At 43.4% G+C, this 17,216-nt stretch overlaps 1 protein-coding gene and 1 long non-coding RNA gene across 12 annotated transcripts in view; one reads left to right on the plus strand and one right to left on the minus strand.

Moving 5' to 3' along the window:
* Positions 1–17,216, minus strand: part of ELMO1 (engulfment and cell motility 1) — a 552,023-nt gene that overhangs the window by 18,306 nt on the left and 516,501 nt on the right. For all 11 annotated transcript variants that reach the window (XM_082399508.1, XM_082399510.1, XM_082399509.1 and 8 more), the window contains 3 exons: positions 16,996–17,108; positions 7,527–7,634; positions 254–336 (listed from right to left, as the gene is read on the minus strand). In XM_082399508.1, coding sequence (XP_082255634.1) covers positions 254–336; positions 7,527–7,634; positions 16,996–17,108 — 304 coding nt within the window. The remainder of the gene's footprint in view (positions 1–253; positions 337–7,526; positions 7,635–16,995; positions 17,109–17,216) is intronic.
* LOC309632251 overlaps positions 1–17,216 on the plus strand; it is a 60,865-nt gene that overhangs the window by 10,958 nt on the left and 32,691 nt on the right. The window lies entirely within an intron of this gene.

Genomic DNA, 17,216 nt, shown 5'->3' on the forward strand with positions numbered 1-17,216 from the left:
CATGGTGGAGATTCGACAAGTGATCAGTGAGAGAAAGAATAAGACTAGGTAAGAGATGTAAAGGGAATGAGGAAAGGAAAAGGAGCTGAGTTTAAGAGTTGTGTAACTGTGTGTGCGTGTGTGCACGCACACACACACACACACAAACACACATCAACCACACAAGCATAGCTACCAAAGAAGGGCTTGGCCCACTGCAGTCAATAACTGTATTGAGCAGATAGAACTATTTGCAATAACTTGGAAATCATACCTTGTTTTGTTTAAGGGCACCTTTCTCTTTCATATGAGGGCAGTCCTTTCCCGTCACCACAGCTTTGATATCTGCCACCGGCACTGCAATTCATAAGAGAAAATGAAAGTAACTACGTCATGTGACAGCTTAAGTGTCCATAAAGTAGCAGGACTAAGCATCGAGTCTGCTGCTACGGCTGCCATTCCCAGACACTACTGCTAGAAGAGAAAAGAGGTGAAAAGAAGAGAAGTCAAGCGGAGTCCAGGGCTAGGGACTAAAATATTTCCTTATATCCTGGTAAAAAGCATCCCTGGGGAGAAAAATCTATGTTCATAGTAGAATTTGGTTCAATAAAGCAAATACCTAAAAAAAAGACCAGAAACAACAACAACAAACCCATCATAGTTGCATTAAAAGTTGCATTAAAAGTGTTGGTATTAGAAGCAGCCGTAATAACAATAATACTAATACTAATAATACTAATAGCGGTACTGATACTGATTTTATGGAAGACATCTATGTGCCAGGAGCAATGCCAAATGCTTCCTACAGATGGATATCTCCTGCTACAGTTGCTACATCTCTTTAGTTTCTGAGTTTTGGATAATGAGGGGAAGTAACCTTATCACAAAAAAATTTATCTGAATCTAAACCATCCTGAACTCTGATTCTCCAAATTCTGCCTCTTACCATCTCATTACTTCTCACAACCATTCTGTGAGGCAGGTTTTATTATTCCTATTTTATGGACAATGAAATTAAACTGAATTAAATACAGGGAACATTCCTTTCTGATAGGGAAGTGGTAGCTGGTGTTTATCTTGGAAATCCTGAGCGTAATGCAGTTTGATAAAATGATGTTATCTCTCATCTTACTCAGAACTTGGGGGAAGATAAAAGATGTGGAAAGGTTTGGGCCTTTAAAGCTTTTGTTAAGATCATCTGATGGAGAGAAGGCAGTAGGATGGTTTGGAAGCTTAATTTAAAAAACTGCAAAGTCATCTGTCCCTTTCCAATTCCTAATCTTTCACTCCTGTAAGGGACTGTGAATTTAGAAGCTCACTTAGGATCTGCAGAAACTTTGAGTCATCAATTCCTTAGACTCCTCTAATGATGAAGATAATGAGAGATTTCATGATTAAAGTTCACCTATTTTTATTGGGGCATTGGGTTTGGGGGTGACATTTAGATGAAGAGAAAATTATAAAATATATAGAATGTCAAAACGACATAACAGCAAGGCTCTTTAAAAGCTAACATTGTCCGGGTACCCTAAAGTTGCTAAGAACTTTGTCCAAATCTGTGACACCTTTAGCGCTCTCTCAAACCCTAGAGAAGAGTGAGGCTGTGAGGAACTCTTCCAGGATTCCCTGCAGGCACCCCCTGCTATCTCTCCCACCACGTCTGCCCCTTCAGCTTGCAGCCCTGATTCTAGATCTCCTTGGTAGACATGACTTGTACTCACTAATAATTGCCTCTCCTCTCCTTCCGGGCATATGGAAGAGTACTCTTCCCAGCGACTTCTGCAGTTAGGTGGAGCCATATGATTAGCTCTGGTCAATGAAATGTGAGAGGAAATGGCTTGTCTCTTTCTTAGCTGAGGCAGTGAAAAGTCCAGGCCTACCAGCCTCTCTTCTCCAGCCACAGGGGCTGATCAGGTCACATGGTCCATCCAGACGCCACAGCTCTGGGATGGCAAAGCAGCCATTGGCCTGAGTCCCTGTGATTGTCTGGAGCAGTCCTTTGAAAGCCCATGTCAGTTATGTAATGTGAGGAGTGAGAAATAAACTCTTGTTGTCCTGAGCCACTGAGATTTTGGAGGTTATTTATTCTTGCAGCAAAATGTAGCAATGCAGCCTCTCCTGAATGGCATGACCCTTGACCTTGGACTGCTTTCCTTCTCTGCCTGGCTGCTCGAGATTGGCATCTTCTTTTAGACGGTCCTTGTGATTCCTGAACCTACCTTTGACCACAGCCTCTGACTTCAGCTCTCCTCAAAACCATTTTCAGAACCAACAATCAGCCCTGTTCTCAGTGGCTGACCTGGCTACCTAATCACTACCCCGGGAGGAGATACTTGGGCACTTTGGGAAGCTGGGTTTACTTAAGATTTACTTTTCAATGAAAATCCACCACCAAAGTGAATCTGTGATATAATTAACATACCAACTCCAAAAGCCTCCTCAAGCTTCAGATGGAGTTTGAGTCACAAGCACCTCGTAGAAAGTCTTCTGTTGTATAATATGTAACATGGTCAATGAAGATCTATAAGTAGTAAGTTACCCCTTGGCTTTGAAGATCTATAAATAGTAAGTTGCCCCTTGGCTTTGAAAACTGGACAAGATTAACTCAGAACAGGATGAGAGTAACACTAAAGTCTGTCGTGGGAGCAGTCTTTAGAATCTCTAATGAGAAGGAATCAGGGGAGAAAAAGCACTCTTCCACCGTGCTTGTGGCATTACATATTTTATGTATTTTATATGCATTGTCCCCTGTCAAGGAGACAAGCTGCTATATTACTCACAGGATTATGGCTAAAAGGAAAACACAAAATTCTAAAAATACAGCATGGCTTTTAAAGGTTGCTCTTTACATAGTTTGTCTCTAGATGCACTGGAAGATTAGACATCAGAAGGGCTAAAATGCTGTCCTCTCTAAACGCATGAGCAGAATCAGACTCATAGTCTTTGAATCTACACTCTTAAGAGGCAACAGAGGGCCCTTGATTACTTCAAAGCAGGGCTGGCGTTTCTATCGGGCCCTTTTTTGTAGGAGCAACATAACTAAGTGGGGTTCAGAGATATGAGAACCAGGAGGGTCACCACTGGTTCCCTAACCCCCACTCTAACTCCTTGCGGCCTGGCCTCATTTCTTTCAATGCTTTCTTCAGTTTGAGCTGGATTGAGACAATCTAATTCAACACTCCCATTTTATAGATGGGAAGACTGAGGACTAAAGAGAAGAAATAAATCATGCAACGTCACACAGCTAGTGAGGGACAGAGCTGGGACTGCTGCTCTTTCTTCTATTCTATGATCCCTTGCTAGGCCATGATTTTTCCCTATGTTTGGAAGATGTCAGCCCCCCAAATCATGCTGAACACAGCCCTGGAAGTGGTTATCACTTCAGATATGTTCAGGAAACTCTTTGATTGCTACCATCTGTGGAAGGAAATTTAATTGTGATTAAAAAAAAATGCCTTTGAAAAAGTAAATGTGGCCACCATGATAAAAATGGTTCTAGCTTTCACCCCTGGGAGCCAAGTTGAGGCAGAAATCACCCCAGGAAGTAGCCAGTAAGCCATGAGCACTTGCTGTATACACAGCTCCATCGTGGAAGCTCCTACGGGCAGAAATACAGAGGAGGGGCAGGCTGATCCCAGTACAGTTTAGTAAAGAATCTGTTCTCTAACTTGGAAGCCTGGAGTGGTTGGAAGGGCTGTGCCTTTAGAATCACAGAGCCTGGATTCGAATTCTAGATGCACCTACTGGCTATACCACTTTGGGCTAAAGTTCTTGGAGCATAAGCTTCCTTGTCTACAATGTAGGACTATAACATCATCCATCTCATAGGGTTGTTCTGAGAATTAACTCAATGCTGGAGCCAAGATCACTGCTGGCTTTGAATCAAGCTGGTCTGGAGAAGTGGATAAAAATCTAGGACATGGAGTTGGATGGCTGCATTCAGATCTTTACTCTATTATTTATTGGACATGTGACCTTCAACAGGTTACTTAACTTTTCTGTACCTCATTTTCCTAATCCTAATTTTCCAATGATACCTACCTCTTCAGGTTGTGGGGAGGATAATATATTATGTAATGTAGAGCTCTTAGCACAGTGCCTGGTGTCGAGTAAATACTCAAAAGATGTTATTTGCTATTATTCTCATTATCAATAGTCAAAGTTAATTCTCTCTGTAGATTGAGGGACCTGAATTATTCCCCACGCTTCAATGACCCAAATTGCCCACTTTGCTTTGCTGTGGCCATTGCTCCTCTCCTCTGCTCTAATAGGCTTAATGGCCTTGTGTGAGGGAGCAAAACCCTTTGATGTGGGAGTGAAGAGGGCTGGCCTAGATTCTTTCAAAGGGAGTCTCTGAGGGGCCCAGGCACTGCTGGAAAGCAGAGGGTCTGGTGTTTAGTGGGGGTGATGAGAGCCTCTAAACCTGGTGGGAGGAATGTGGGGCGAGGGGAGGTTAGGAGATGTGGATTTCCAAGGGCCATGTTTGCTGCCTAACAAAAGGAATACGAGAAGAGAGATTTGCTAAACCTTTAGACATGAAGACAGCTAAGGAGAGGCCCTCCATCTCCACTTACACTCTCCGGATTAAGAGGATTCAATTACGCTATTTGATTCACCAATATCTCAGTATTCAGCACTGATTAACTCAAGGGGTGGAAGACAATTTTCCCCGTGGTCGCAAGAGAGGGCAATTGTACACGGCAAGAGCAAGGGTACTTGAAATGAATTAAAGGACTGTCTCATTTTTCTAGTGGAATGAGGTTTTTGACTAAGGGCTCCAAGAGGATGGACTATTTTGTTCCAGGCAGGATGCGAACTGTAATTAAATGCAAACCAGATGGCAGGCCTGAAGCAGCAAACTTTAGTTTCCTAGGCTGGGACCTTCTCATCTCAGGCACATAATAGTTTCAGTTGACTTCATTACATGAAATATACCCCCTCCCTGTCACACATGTGCATACAGATATAATCTCCTCAACACACACACACACACACACACCACATCCTCCCATGTGCACACACCTGCACAGGTACTCATTCTTGGTTTGCCTTGCAATGGATAAACTGTTTATGGAGCAGCTCTTCTGGAACTCTGAATAACTAGACTTCAAAGGCCGCAGAGGAAAGGAGTGGATGAGTTTCACAGCCACTGTCAGAGGGACTGATGCAACCCTTTCCCAGAAGTAGCCTCACTCTGTGGCCACGACCAAAAACTGTTTGGAGATCTGCAGCTCTGTCCTGGCTCTTCTGCAATCACCCTGGCAAGCTGGCTCTCCCTCGCATCGGCCCTCGGGTTTCTAGCCCGGAGACCGTCCCTACTCAAGGCTCAGGTGCTGTCAACAGCTTGATCTTCTCCAGGGGCAGGGCTACCAACTTCCTAAGCAGCAGAACCAGCAAGAATGAGAGTGCTGCATTTAAACCTACAATCCACGCCAAGCTAGTACCTATCTGTGGGTTGAGGAGTGGATTAGATCCCTATAAATATGGAGATAAATAACACACCCAGTGAGTGGGAGAGCCGATTCTCTGGGCCATGTGGGTTAGGAATGAATCAGCTGTGGTTTTTTTGTTTTCCTGCCCAGACCACTTTCCCTATTTTCTGGGCAGGTTAAGAACGAGGCAATGAAAGACTTCCTATAGAGCTTGTGGTTGCTTTGACCTCTAACTTTTCGTTTTACTGCATTAGAGCAGAGATTCCAAATGGCTGGCCTCTGGACAGTTCTGAGTTCACAAGGGAGGTTTCGTCAGTGAATTTTTCACCAGTTAAAAGCAAACAGAGGAAAATGAAGACCCTGCTGTGAGTTTTTCACACAGCTAATTTAATTTAGTACAAGGGACTGTCCTTTATTCCAAGATTAGGCCTTTCTGGTCTTTCCTTTTGTTGGATCAAGAGCCCTTTTTAAAATGAAAGGAATGTGATATTAAATTTTAGTTAGATTTTCTTTTTTAATAGCCTTTATTTCTGCCCAAACTGAAAGCTGGCAACCCACTGTCAATTCACTTTTCTTGTTCTTTTAAAATATTTACGTATTGGTGAAAGCCAAATTTAGGGACTCACTATGAAGCGTGTCAGGCAATACCTGGCTCCACAGTTCTCAATTTGAGTGCTCACCAGGAACGCCTGGAGGGTCTGCTAAGACAGAGATTGTTGGCCCCATCCCCAGAGTTTCCGATTCATCAGGTCTGGGAGTGAGGACCTGAGAATCTGCATGTCTAGTAATTTCCCAGGTGATGCTGCTGGTGGTCAAAGGACCACACTCTGAGAACCACTGGTCCAGCTCTGTCCATGGTGGGATGCGGAAGGCTTTCTGAGACCTGAAGGGAGGGTCCTTATCACAGGCAGAGGCCTGAGGAGACCCCCATAGCAGGAATGCATAGACACTGCCCTAGACTCTGCGGTACTGGGTTTCAAATAACGTGGGCTGAGGAGGCAGTGCTCCCATGAAAGGAAATAAGATTGCCTTCTGAACTAAATGACACTACAAAGACCAGACTGCCCCATTTTTAAGCTGGAGGAAGAGAGAATGTTCCAGGCTGTCTGTCTGATATGTCAGCCCAGAGTCTGAGTGTGGCAGGAATTTGCCACTTGTGGTTTATTTTCCCCTGTGATGGCCATGAGCTGCAAGGAAGACAGTATAGATTTGACTTCCATGGGCCCTGGGGTGACAAGGGGGAAGGTGCTAGGACCTGGAGGTAAGGATTCTGTTTGTGACTTGTTTGTATGACTCATGGCAGGGTCAAGGTGACTTTTAAAAGTTATTTTAAAGTGTCTTTACTTTTTTCTCACTCTTTAATTTCTCTACCTGAGATATCCTCTGAGGCTATGTCTAACTTTATCTCATTTCTCTTCTAAATTAATCCATTACCTTTGTGTATTTTAATATTTCTATAATACTTTGTTTAATTTGTACACTTAATGCTGTCTAAAAAAACCTGGAACCTGCTTTGGTGTTGGGCTAAAATAATCTAGCATATGACTGGCTCTTTAAAAGACATGGTACAGAAATAGCAAATCAGTATAAATAATATGTATTTTCGGGAATATTTAGGAAACAACAGAATGTTATTGAGTGTCTGAGTTACTTCTTTGAAGTAAACTAGCCATATTTGGATCTGCCATTAGCTCTGCATTATAAGTGTGGGATACACTAAACTATAATGCATAAACGTGGTGGGATCAAGCACATGATTCATGTGAAATTATTTTGGGTCATCAGAAGAAGACAACTGACAATCAGGTTTATATCGGTTTTGCTCCTTAGAATAACAGCTGGACAAGTAACGTAAAAGTGGGTGTTTGAACCCCAGGTTTACATCTTTCAGGAAAGAGAGGTGAGCATTCCTTTTACACCCTCCCCTCTTCAGTCCCAAACCACAAATCCATCAAGGTCTTATGCTTGATGAGACAGCTCAGGCCAGGACCCACAGCTAGATGAGACATGCCTAATGGGTTTACTTATGTTGATAGTCTTTCTGCATGATATTCTGTGACCAGGAAACGAACAAGCAACCAAAACTCAGGCCTCCAATACAGGAGAGGCACTTACGTTTGTCCTGCAAGGAATCGTGGGGCACTTCTCCCTGAGGACTTTCTTCCAAGTCTCCATAATGCAGGACCTTGTGGTTTGGTGAAAGCCGACAATACCAAAACTTGTCTGGGGGAAAAAAACACAAATTTACCAGGTAAGCGATTCTGGTTTCCAAAAAATACTGACATCCTTATTTCATCATAGTCTTGCCTGGGAGAACATGCAGTTCCTTCCATTTTAAGTCTTGAAGAAGGAATGGGGCTTCCCTGGTGGCGCAGTGGTTGAGAATCTGCCTGCTAATGCAGGGGACACAGGTTCGAGTCCTGGTCTGGGAAGATCCCACATGCCATGGAGCAGCTAGGCCCGTGAGCCACAATTACTGAGCCTGTGCTCCACAACAATAGAGGCTGCGATAGTGAGAAGCCCGCGCACCACAATGAAGAGTGGCCCCCGCTTGCCACAAGTAGAGAAAGCCCTCGCACAGAAACGAAGACCCAACACAGCCATAAATAAATAAATAAATAAATAAAAATTAAAAAAAAAAAAAAAATGGAATGACTTCTAGAGCCCTGGCAGTTAGTCCCTTCTCGATTTTGATATTTAGTTAGCTCCTGTCCTTCTTGGTAGACATTTGGTACCACTGGGAAAGTTATCAAATCCTTTGAGGACAATGGCAACAGGGTTTCTGAGGTGGTGGCTTCCAGAGGGTTATTTCATCAGTATCTATAATGACTAGGGGATTATTCCTTATTCAGTTAGGCCTGACAAAAGTGGGGAGGGAGATGAAGAAAAAACAGCTTTCTCAGAATTTTTCTGCTTCCATTTTCCTCTGTGAGATTTTAAGGCTGATGAGATGGCTGTGCCATATCTCAGTTGGCATATCAAACCCCTCACCCCTGAGGCCTATGCACACAAACTAATCAATGAATAAATTGTTAGGAAGCTAGTGATACACACAAGGGATGGAATTCATGAGGAAATACACTAATAATTCTGAAATTTATCCAAGAATGAGGATATTGCAATCATCTCCTCTCTCATTCCTAGAGTTTAGTTCTCTTAAATAAGTGTGACCAGTACCTTAGGATCATTCTTATAAATAACTCCTTTAAGTTGACTTCCCCAAATGTAATAAAAATTTTTGAATAAGCTGGTGAGGCAGCAAGAAGGAGGCAGAGAGTGCTTTTTCTAGATAAGAAACTTAGATTGTGACAGCAATCTTTGTGCAGCTCTCAGGGCTGTGCTAGATGCTGCCTCCTCCAGGAAGCCCTCTCTGATTACTGCAGCCAAAGGGACCCTCCAGATCCTCTTAGCTGCTCCAGCATCTCCTTGGATCCTTGGTGCTCCCATGTTAAGCCCCTTAGTATTCCCCATTATCTGCCATAGACCCTAGGTAAGCAACTTGCCCCAGTGGGTGCAGTGTGAAAGGTTACTGACAGAAGAGGACTCCAGGACACACATCAGCCCTGACAGTGTGGAGAAGCCAGGGCACTCTGATGACAACCACTGTCTTCACAATTGCACTGCACTGATCCCTTGGCACAGTGCCTGGCACGTGGAAGTTACACAGTTGCTGTTGGCTAAATTGATAAATGAAGACCCAAGGGGACCTGGTCAAGATGCTTCAGGCACAGAGCATCCATGACCTGTAAACCCCTTTGTGACATTATGCAATTGGCAAGCACAGTGGCCTTGGTCAAGTCACCCCATTACTGTGTCTACAAACACAAATTATTTTGAAGACACTCTGACCAAAAAGGTCTCTATAATGTTTAAGAAAAATGTTCTTCTACCTAAAATTGCTTTCACTGCAAAACCACATTTTAACTACAATTCTTTTTGTAGAAAAGAAAGTTTTAAAACTGGAAGTAAAAGCAAAGAAAACACCCAAACTGGATCCACAAAAGCAAAATGCCTCTGTGATTCCTTTCTCATCTATAAACAGGGTTTGAGAATTCCTGAATGTAGCCAGAATATGGCAATCCATATGTTTTACAAAATCTAAATGCTGGTGGGAAAATTTGAGAGGAAAGAAACAGTGATTTGAGCACTAGGAAAACACCTGGAATTGTTAAATTTTCAAAATTCTGTTTTATATATATATACATATACACACACACACACACACTCAACAGCACAGGTCATTCTTCTGGGAGAGCATTTCAAAGGGAGAAAATAAAGTTATTCCCTGAATAATCCATAACCATTTCAATTAGGTGGTTTCCCACGAGGAGAACACATTTGGGAATTTGACTTGTAATTCACAATAGGAATTGCAATTCCAAAGGAGAGGGACACGTTTTGGCCACGAGCACCAACAGTGCTCTTGGGAACCTGGCATGAGAAACTGTAGAGATTTCTTCCCCCTAAAGGACCTTTCACCTTGTCTAAATGAACTGTGATGGCCACAAAGCCAGCTGGAAAAATTTCCTAGAGAGCTCTCCTTCCCCTGCTACCTCTGAGATGGGACTTTGGCTAAGTGAGCAACTGAAAAAGGGTGACAGAAAGCTGGGAAGGAAGTTGGTGAGCTGTAGTGCTTGGACACGCTGGTCTTATTTTGAGTGAGGTCTTAGCCTGTTCTTCCTAGAAATCCCTCACTTTTCAAACCGGGGTAAACTCTAGGGATTGGCAGTGGTAACCTGAAGCCCAAGGGTCAATATGGCACAAATGGATCAATCATCCTCAATATAACTGGGGGAGCATTGAGAAATTTAAGTGGTACAAACATATACTGTGGAGTAAAATGCACAACTTACATTCACTTGCAACACTTCAAAAATTTGCTGCACATACTTTTCGTAAGTTGTCTATTTAATACGTTATGTCTGTTTCTCCAGTGAATATATGCAGAGTGCCTACAGTACTCTACTGGGTGTAGCAAAAATTATTAGGATGAAAGGCAGACATGAGGGACAAAGCCAAGAAGCTCAAGGAGAAGGAGCTCCCTAGCTCTTAGTGGCACCTTAAAGAAATATGGTGGAAACACTTGTTTCCCAGGTCTGGGAAGTAGGGTCCGTGACCCAACAACTCTGCCTGTACTACAGGGAAAAACAGGAATAGGGAAGATCTCTTGTGCCACACACTCCTACATTCAGAAACTATTGAAAACAGTGGCTATTTATCAGGGTTCCGGGAGGTAAAACAACCGTCTTCCTTGAAAAGCTGTAGTCACTGTTCGTTTAAAGAAACACAAAAGGGTACTTGGAACCTTGCCATAACAATACAGGGTACAGCTGACAGATTTTCCTCTCTCCAGAGGCTTAAATTCTCTTGACTTTTATGACATCACCAGCTTCTGGTTTTCCTCCTACCTCTGGCTACCTCTTCTCTTATCCTATAGAAGTTCCTCTTTCTCTGTCTACTACTAAAATGGTGGAGAGCAAAAGATCCGTGCATCACTGATGTGAGTGATGTGTTCTGCTCCTCCCATCAAATAGGAAGCCTTGGACGGATGACAAAATATTGGAAAAGGGGCTGAACGGCTTGGGAAGGTTGTTTTGACTCATAAACAAATGGGTGGATACTCAGCCAGTATCTCTCTCAGGGTAAAGGCTGGAGTCGTTAGCTCTGGGAAGGTTTAGAGGCATCGTAACTTGTGTGTGGCCGTCTGGAAGGCAGAGCCGCTATAAAGGAAAGCAGAGATGCCACCTCCGACCAGCAGAGCGCACCGACTTGTCGGGTGAGGCAGTTTCAGTGTCAGCCATCAGTGGCAGCTTGATTTGCAGTTTCTTTTATGGTGAGAAAAATGTGTATTTTCTATTCAAAACCCAGCACGATGTTACTAGTTCCCCAATCTCTCTGGGCAATGAATAAGTGGATTGTGTCACTAAAAGCAATTAGCAGGAAGCAGTGAGAACATTAGCAAAGATTGTTTAGTAGCATTTAAAGAGAAAACAGGAGTTAGTATAGAGGTCTTTCAGTCAATTAGAAATGTTAGTACGTTAATAGCCATCTTTTCATTCCCCCAACTCAAAAACTGAAAATATGGAGATAATTTTGTGCTTCACTCTTTTTTCTGTGTGTGTGTGTGTGTGTGTGTGTGTGTGTGTGTGAAGGTTCAGAGGGAAAAGCTGGTTTCAAAGCTCACAGCCTGGTAAGAAGGTCTCCAGGGCTGATTAAAGTTATTCCCAATGTCACATAGATCATTATGGAGCTAATCACCCTTGACAACTGTAATTCTTGCAGCAATGTGCGATAGAACTTTCTGCAATGATGCAAATACTCTGCACCTGCTTATTCAATAGTAATAGAAGAAATTTTGAATTTTATTTAATTTTAATTAACTTAAATAGCCATAGGTAGCTATATGGAACAGTGCAGCCCATTGTCTCTCTTCATACCCAGGCTGGAGACAAGTGTTGGGTCGGCCAGCAGGTGTTTATGGGAGATGGGCAAGCTGAATAATAGCTACCATTGTTGAGTGTGAAATGCGGACTGTCAAGTGAGGCACAGGGCACAGCAAGAACCGAGTCCTGATCGACTCTGCCACGGACTCAGGGGGACATCTTTGTCTTGTGCGCAAAGCCCACAGTTGGCAGCTGGCTGCTGGCCCAGGGGGCCCTGAAAGGCCTGTGTTTGGGAGACAGGTGGCCTTTACTAAAGTGAAGTCTTATGGCACTTCCACTAGGACTTTGGGTCTTTCTTAGGTTAACCTAAAATGTGCAAAATCTTCAGTGTGCTCAGGGGAAGGTCTGCTTCCTGCCTAGGGTCAAAGGTTTCCAAGTCACAAAACATGAGGGACCCCAGCAATGCTTTTAAAGGGAAATGTCATCTTCCAGGTGATGAGATATAAGATCTCTCTGTTGGCCCAGTAAAGGAAGACAACAACTAGGGATACAGAATGAAGGTCATTCCGCCTTTCAAATCTTCCTCACTTCACTGAACATTCTTCAGAATGAGATGCTCTTGTTTTGATTCAGAATTCTGTCTCCCTGGAGACTCTCCTTTCACAGCAAAAGGTAACTCCAGAGCCCCCACGTCATTTTAAAGATGGTTTGGCCTAACTGATGCTTTGGAGTCACATAGACCTGAGTTACACACCTGGTCTTGACACATCAGCTATGGAGTCTTGGCCAAATTATAAAAACCTTAGGGACCCCTATGGTTCCTTTGTTAAGTAACACTAATAATTATATGAGTAAAACATATATAGAGTATCCATCATGCACCTTCCACAGAGCTGGCTCTCAAATATTAGTGCCTTCCTAATCTTCTAGTCAATGGTAACCCCTCTCATTCACATTACTGGTCCCTCCACCTTTTGAGAGCAATGATTATCTGTTATTTTGATCTATTGCAAAGTGATTTTTTTCTGAAAATAATCTGGCTTTTCTTCTTTTGAAAAAATGCATTTATTTATACCTGCCTTTTTGTAAAAATGAGTTATGATAAGGTTTAATTAAATATTAAAAGAAAATTTCAGTCAAAGAGGAAGAAACAACCTGCTCCCCAAAAGGGTTCCTATGGTTACTGAAATGGCCTGAATGTACCATTCGGCTCTAGGTCTTCCGAGCGAGCTGAAAGAACAAGGCAGGTACACCGCCCTTGGCCTCAGCACAGGAACATGCCAACTCCTCTGGGTACACGTTTCACTCACCAGTGGGTTTCAGATTAAGTTGGTTGTGTTAATGCTTAGAGAAGGGATACTGGTCAACAAAATGGACACTGTCTTCAACGAGAAGCAGAAGTTTCATTTCCTGAAAATGATACTCCAATGTGTAGCCCTGGGTTCTTATCAAGACTATTCAATGCAAGTGATTCTGAAAGACCCTAATCTCTGAAAAGAAAGGAAAATAGGAGGCAGTTCCTGAACCTGTAGATTCTCATGAAGCATATAACGGCTCGAACATAGACAACTTCTGGGATTTCATCTTAACTCTCTTGAGAAGTTCAGGAAACACGGAAGCAAGGCAATCTCATTATGAAGGATTGTGAACAAGAGCCTTTCACATTCCATAGAGAATGCGGGACAGAGTGAAGCAAGTATGTGACAGCCATTGCCACTCTATGGCCTGTGTTTAAAAACCTATATTCTGAGTAACTGTAAGCTAAAATGAATACTAAATACCATTAATGAATGTTTGACCATGTGCTGAGCACCAAGTGCTATAGATGCATGATTTTATTTAACCCTTGCAATGATTTGATGTAGGAACTGACATCATCCCCACTTGACAGATCAGGGAACAGAAGCACAGAGAGATTTATTAGGTTGTCCAAGGCTACCCAGCTAGGGGGTGGGGAGGCAGGGACTTGAATGCAGCTTGGTGTGTCTCCCATGATTTACTGCCTCTCAGTTCTACTGTGGTCAGAATTCCCAGAAATCCAGATTTGTATATATCTATATTGGACTAACCAAGTAGTAGAGTTGCAAATGAGGCAGGTAGAATGATGGGCAGGTAGCAACTCAGGGGCCGTCTAGCCAAACATGGCACACTAAAGGGCTCTACATCTGCTCCTCTCCTTTCCAGTTCTGTGAGACAGGAAGCTCTTTCCTATTTTCCCCTGTAAAGTTAATACTTAAATCCACTCATCTGTGTTTGACTCACTGTTGGACAAGTTTAGAGGGAGTGCGGTCACGCAGGGGCCCTTTGCGCATGTGCTTGTTCTTTAACCTGGGATGGCTCGTGGCTGCTCCTGTCTGAGATCTCACCTTTCTTGAAGGGATTAAAATGATTTTACACCATGTCCTCATTAATGTGGGTAAATCTAATTGGAATGTTTTGATGGGGTGATAGAAAACCAATTTCAGCACAGTCTGCTTTGAATCCCTATTTTTAAGCACACAGAGCAAGTCACCAGATTTTAGATCAATTTACCAAACACCAAAAAGCCTTCCTTCACTTGGAAGGATGATTTTATACTAAACACAGATGGTCGTGCTCCCTAGGGAGTTTAACTAATAAATTTATAATCTAGATGCTAATATTTTTTGTTCAGTAGGTAATTCATTTTTAGAAAACCGGAAAAAGTGGCATATTTGGGACTAACACTTCTTTAGCCAAAAAACTGGAATTATGACATCTAGAAACAGGATTATTCAAGTAGAATCTACCCATTTCAGCCTAGAAAGGGAAGTCTCGTGGTGGAGTAGACTGGAAGGTCAAATTGGGTTCTCTGAATTAGGTTCCGAAGGATTCTAGCTAGGTATGAGCGGAGACATTTGGTGGCATGTGTCTATTTGCCACCTCTCTCCTCCCCCCACTTCTGTGCCTTTTGCCCAATGTCAGGTAAATAAAAACTTTATAAATCACCTTACGTGGGCAATATATCCTGAATATTGATTTTGCCAAAGGCAATGAGGAGATCAGAGCATATAGTAGGCAATCTGGCTAACTGAACTAATAGATCATGTAGTCCTATTCTCCCACTTAACAGATGAGAAATTGTGGCCCTGAGGGGTCACGTGTTCTGCATAAAAACACCCAGGTGGTTAACTCTGTAAGTACAGAGTTGAGAAGCTTAGAACCAAGTCTACTTACCCACAGCTCACTGTTCTTTTCTACAGGATCATCCAGAATAAAACAGTAGCTACCACCCCCCTTTTTTAAAGCTGCTTTCTAAGAGCTGCATTCATGACCACTTTTCTTCCTCACAATAACTTTAGGAGGCAGGCATTGTTAACCCCATTTCAGATGGGGAAACTGCTCAAGGTCACAGAGCTGCACAGGGACAGAGGTAGGAAGGTACCCACTTCATCTGGCTCCAGGGCTCTTGTCTTCCTCACTGTGCCACACTATCTTCTTAGAACGGCATTCACTCTGATGAAGGTGCCCAAATGCAAGGAATGCAGTGGGGAAGGAGGGGGTGAACCAGTCCTCCAACGGCTGAATGGGAGAGATGAGTTCCTTCTTCCTAACGTGAGCCTTTGTCAGTCCCAGCTGTAACTCGGCCCTTTCTTACTCTGCCCATTGTCCTCCCCTGAGGCCCAGCCTGAAGCTCATGGTCATGGTTTCTTATCCTCTGGGAATAACCTGCATTTTCATTCGTCAAGGAAGTTCTGCCTTTGGACATTCCTTAATATGATTTTTAATGCTTACATTCGAAATACGTTGAATTTACTCAATATTCAGCACAAAGCCATTAAAAGTAAATGGCCGGGGCTTCCCTGGTGGCGCAGTGGTTGAGAGTCTGCCTGCCAATGCAGGGCACACGGGTTCAAGCCCTGGTCTGGGAAGATCCCACATGCCGTGGAGCAACTGGGCCCGTGAGCCACAACTACTGAGCCTGCGTGTCTGGAGCCTGTGCTCCGCAACAAGAGAGGCCGCGATAGTGAGAGGCCCGCGCACCGCGATGAAGAGTGGCCCCCGCTTGCCGCAACTAGAGAAAGCCCTCACACAGAAACGAAGACCCGACACAGCCATAAATAAATAAATAAATAAATAAATAAATAAATAAATAAAAAGTAAATGGCCGGAAGGATGGGCTCAGCATAAACATGAAGTGATGTTTGTCATTAGCAGGCGAGGTCTGTGTCGGAACAGGGCATCCATCGGGTTTCAAAAATATCTGCCAGGGTTTCTCTGGGGCCATAACTGATGTTTCTTCTTGGTACAGTTGCTAATGTTTATGCTTGCTCCTGACTGTTCCCCAATCTCTTCACCTCTCCCCAAATCTTATCTTTCAATTTTATTTTCTGACTATTTGTTTCCAGGACAGTATGATATGAGTACTTTGCAATGAGCAGTGTGTCAAGAAAGCAATCAAGGGACTTTACTTCCCTGGCTAAGAAACAGCTGGAAATTCTTCCCACCTATTGGAACCAGTCTAATGGCATCCATTTTCACTTGATATTTTGGGATTAAAATTTATAGAGACAATTCAGAAATTTGTCTTACAAGATTATGTAAATTGATTCTATCCCACCTTGGTTCACTGTTACTTATATCTACAAATAAAATAATTCTGACTTGGAAGAGAATCAGTGTGGGGATTTGAAAATAAGGGCCATCCATGCTGAAAATCTCAAGGTCAAATCCAACAGTGGGTGCCAGGCTCTCCTGATAGCATAGTGAATCATTAGAAGTTAGAGCCATAGAGCTGCTGGAGTATAAATCCCTGCTCTTCTGTGACTCTGAGCAAGTTACTTCGCACCTCACTGCCTTAGTTTCCCCATCTGTAAACTGGGTGTAATCACAGTAGCTACTTCATAGGGTTACTGGGAAGATGAAATTCATTAACACAGGTAAAGTGAGAGCCTGGCACATGGTAAGCTCTCAATAACGTTAGCTGTTGTTGAACCACTACTGGCAGACTTGAGGCACGAAATGGCCCAGATGGCTCTTCAGTTCCACGGGTCTCCTGGTGATTCTAGATTTTGATGCTCCCTGGGTATACATAGGAAATCAGAACTTACCTGGACTGCTAGTCCTGTCCTGAGTACAATGCCGCATAGCCTACCCTTAAACCAACACCCATGCCCATGCGATTCCCCAGGGGGCAGGCCACTGTTCTTCCTTGCTGGGTCTGGAGTGGCCCCAAATAATACCTTGCCTCCGCCGGCAGTTGAGTTTCCTAAAGCAGGTCCCTTCCACGAGGCGGTTCAGGCGCTGTTGTTTGATCAACTCCAAGATTTCTGGCTGAATCTTCTCCTTTAGTTCCCTGTGAAAGGATAAACACATATTCCACAGCGCGCCTTGAGAACAGCACTTGGCTGAAAGGGCACCACGGGCAGATGGGGCAGGCGAGTGCAAGCTGCAGCTTTTCATG

The sequence above is a fragment of the Balaenoptera borealis genome, assembly GCF_965194805.1.
Source record: "Balaenoptera borealis genome assembly, chromosome: 7".
NCBI lineage: Eukaryota > Metazoa > Chordata > Mammalia > Artiodactyla > Balaenopteridae > Balaenoptera > Balaenoptera borealis.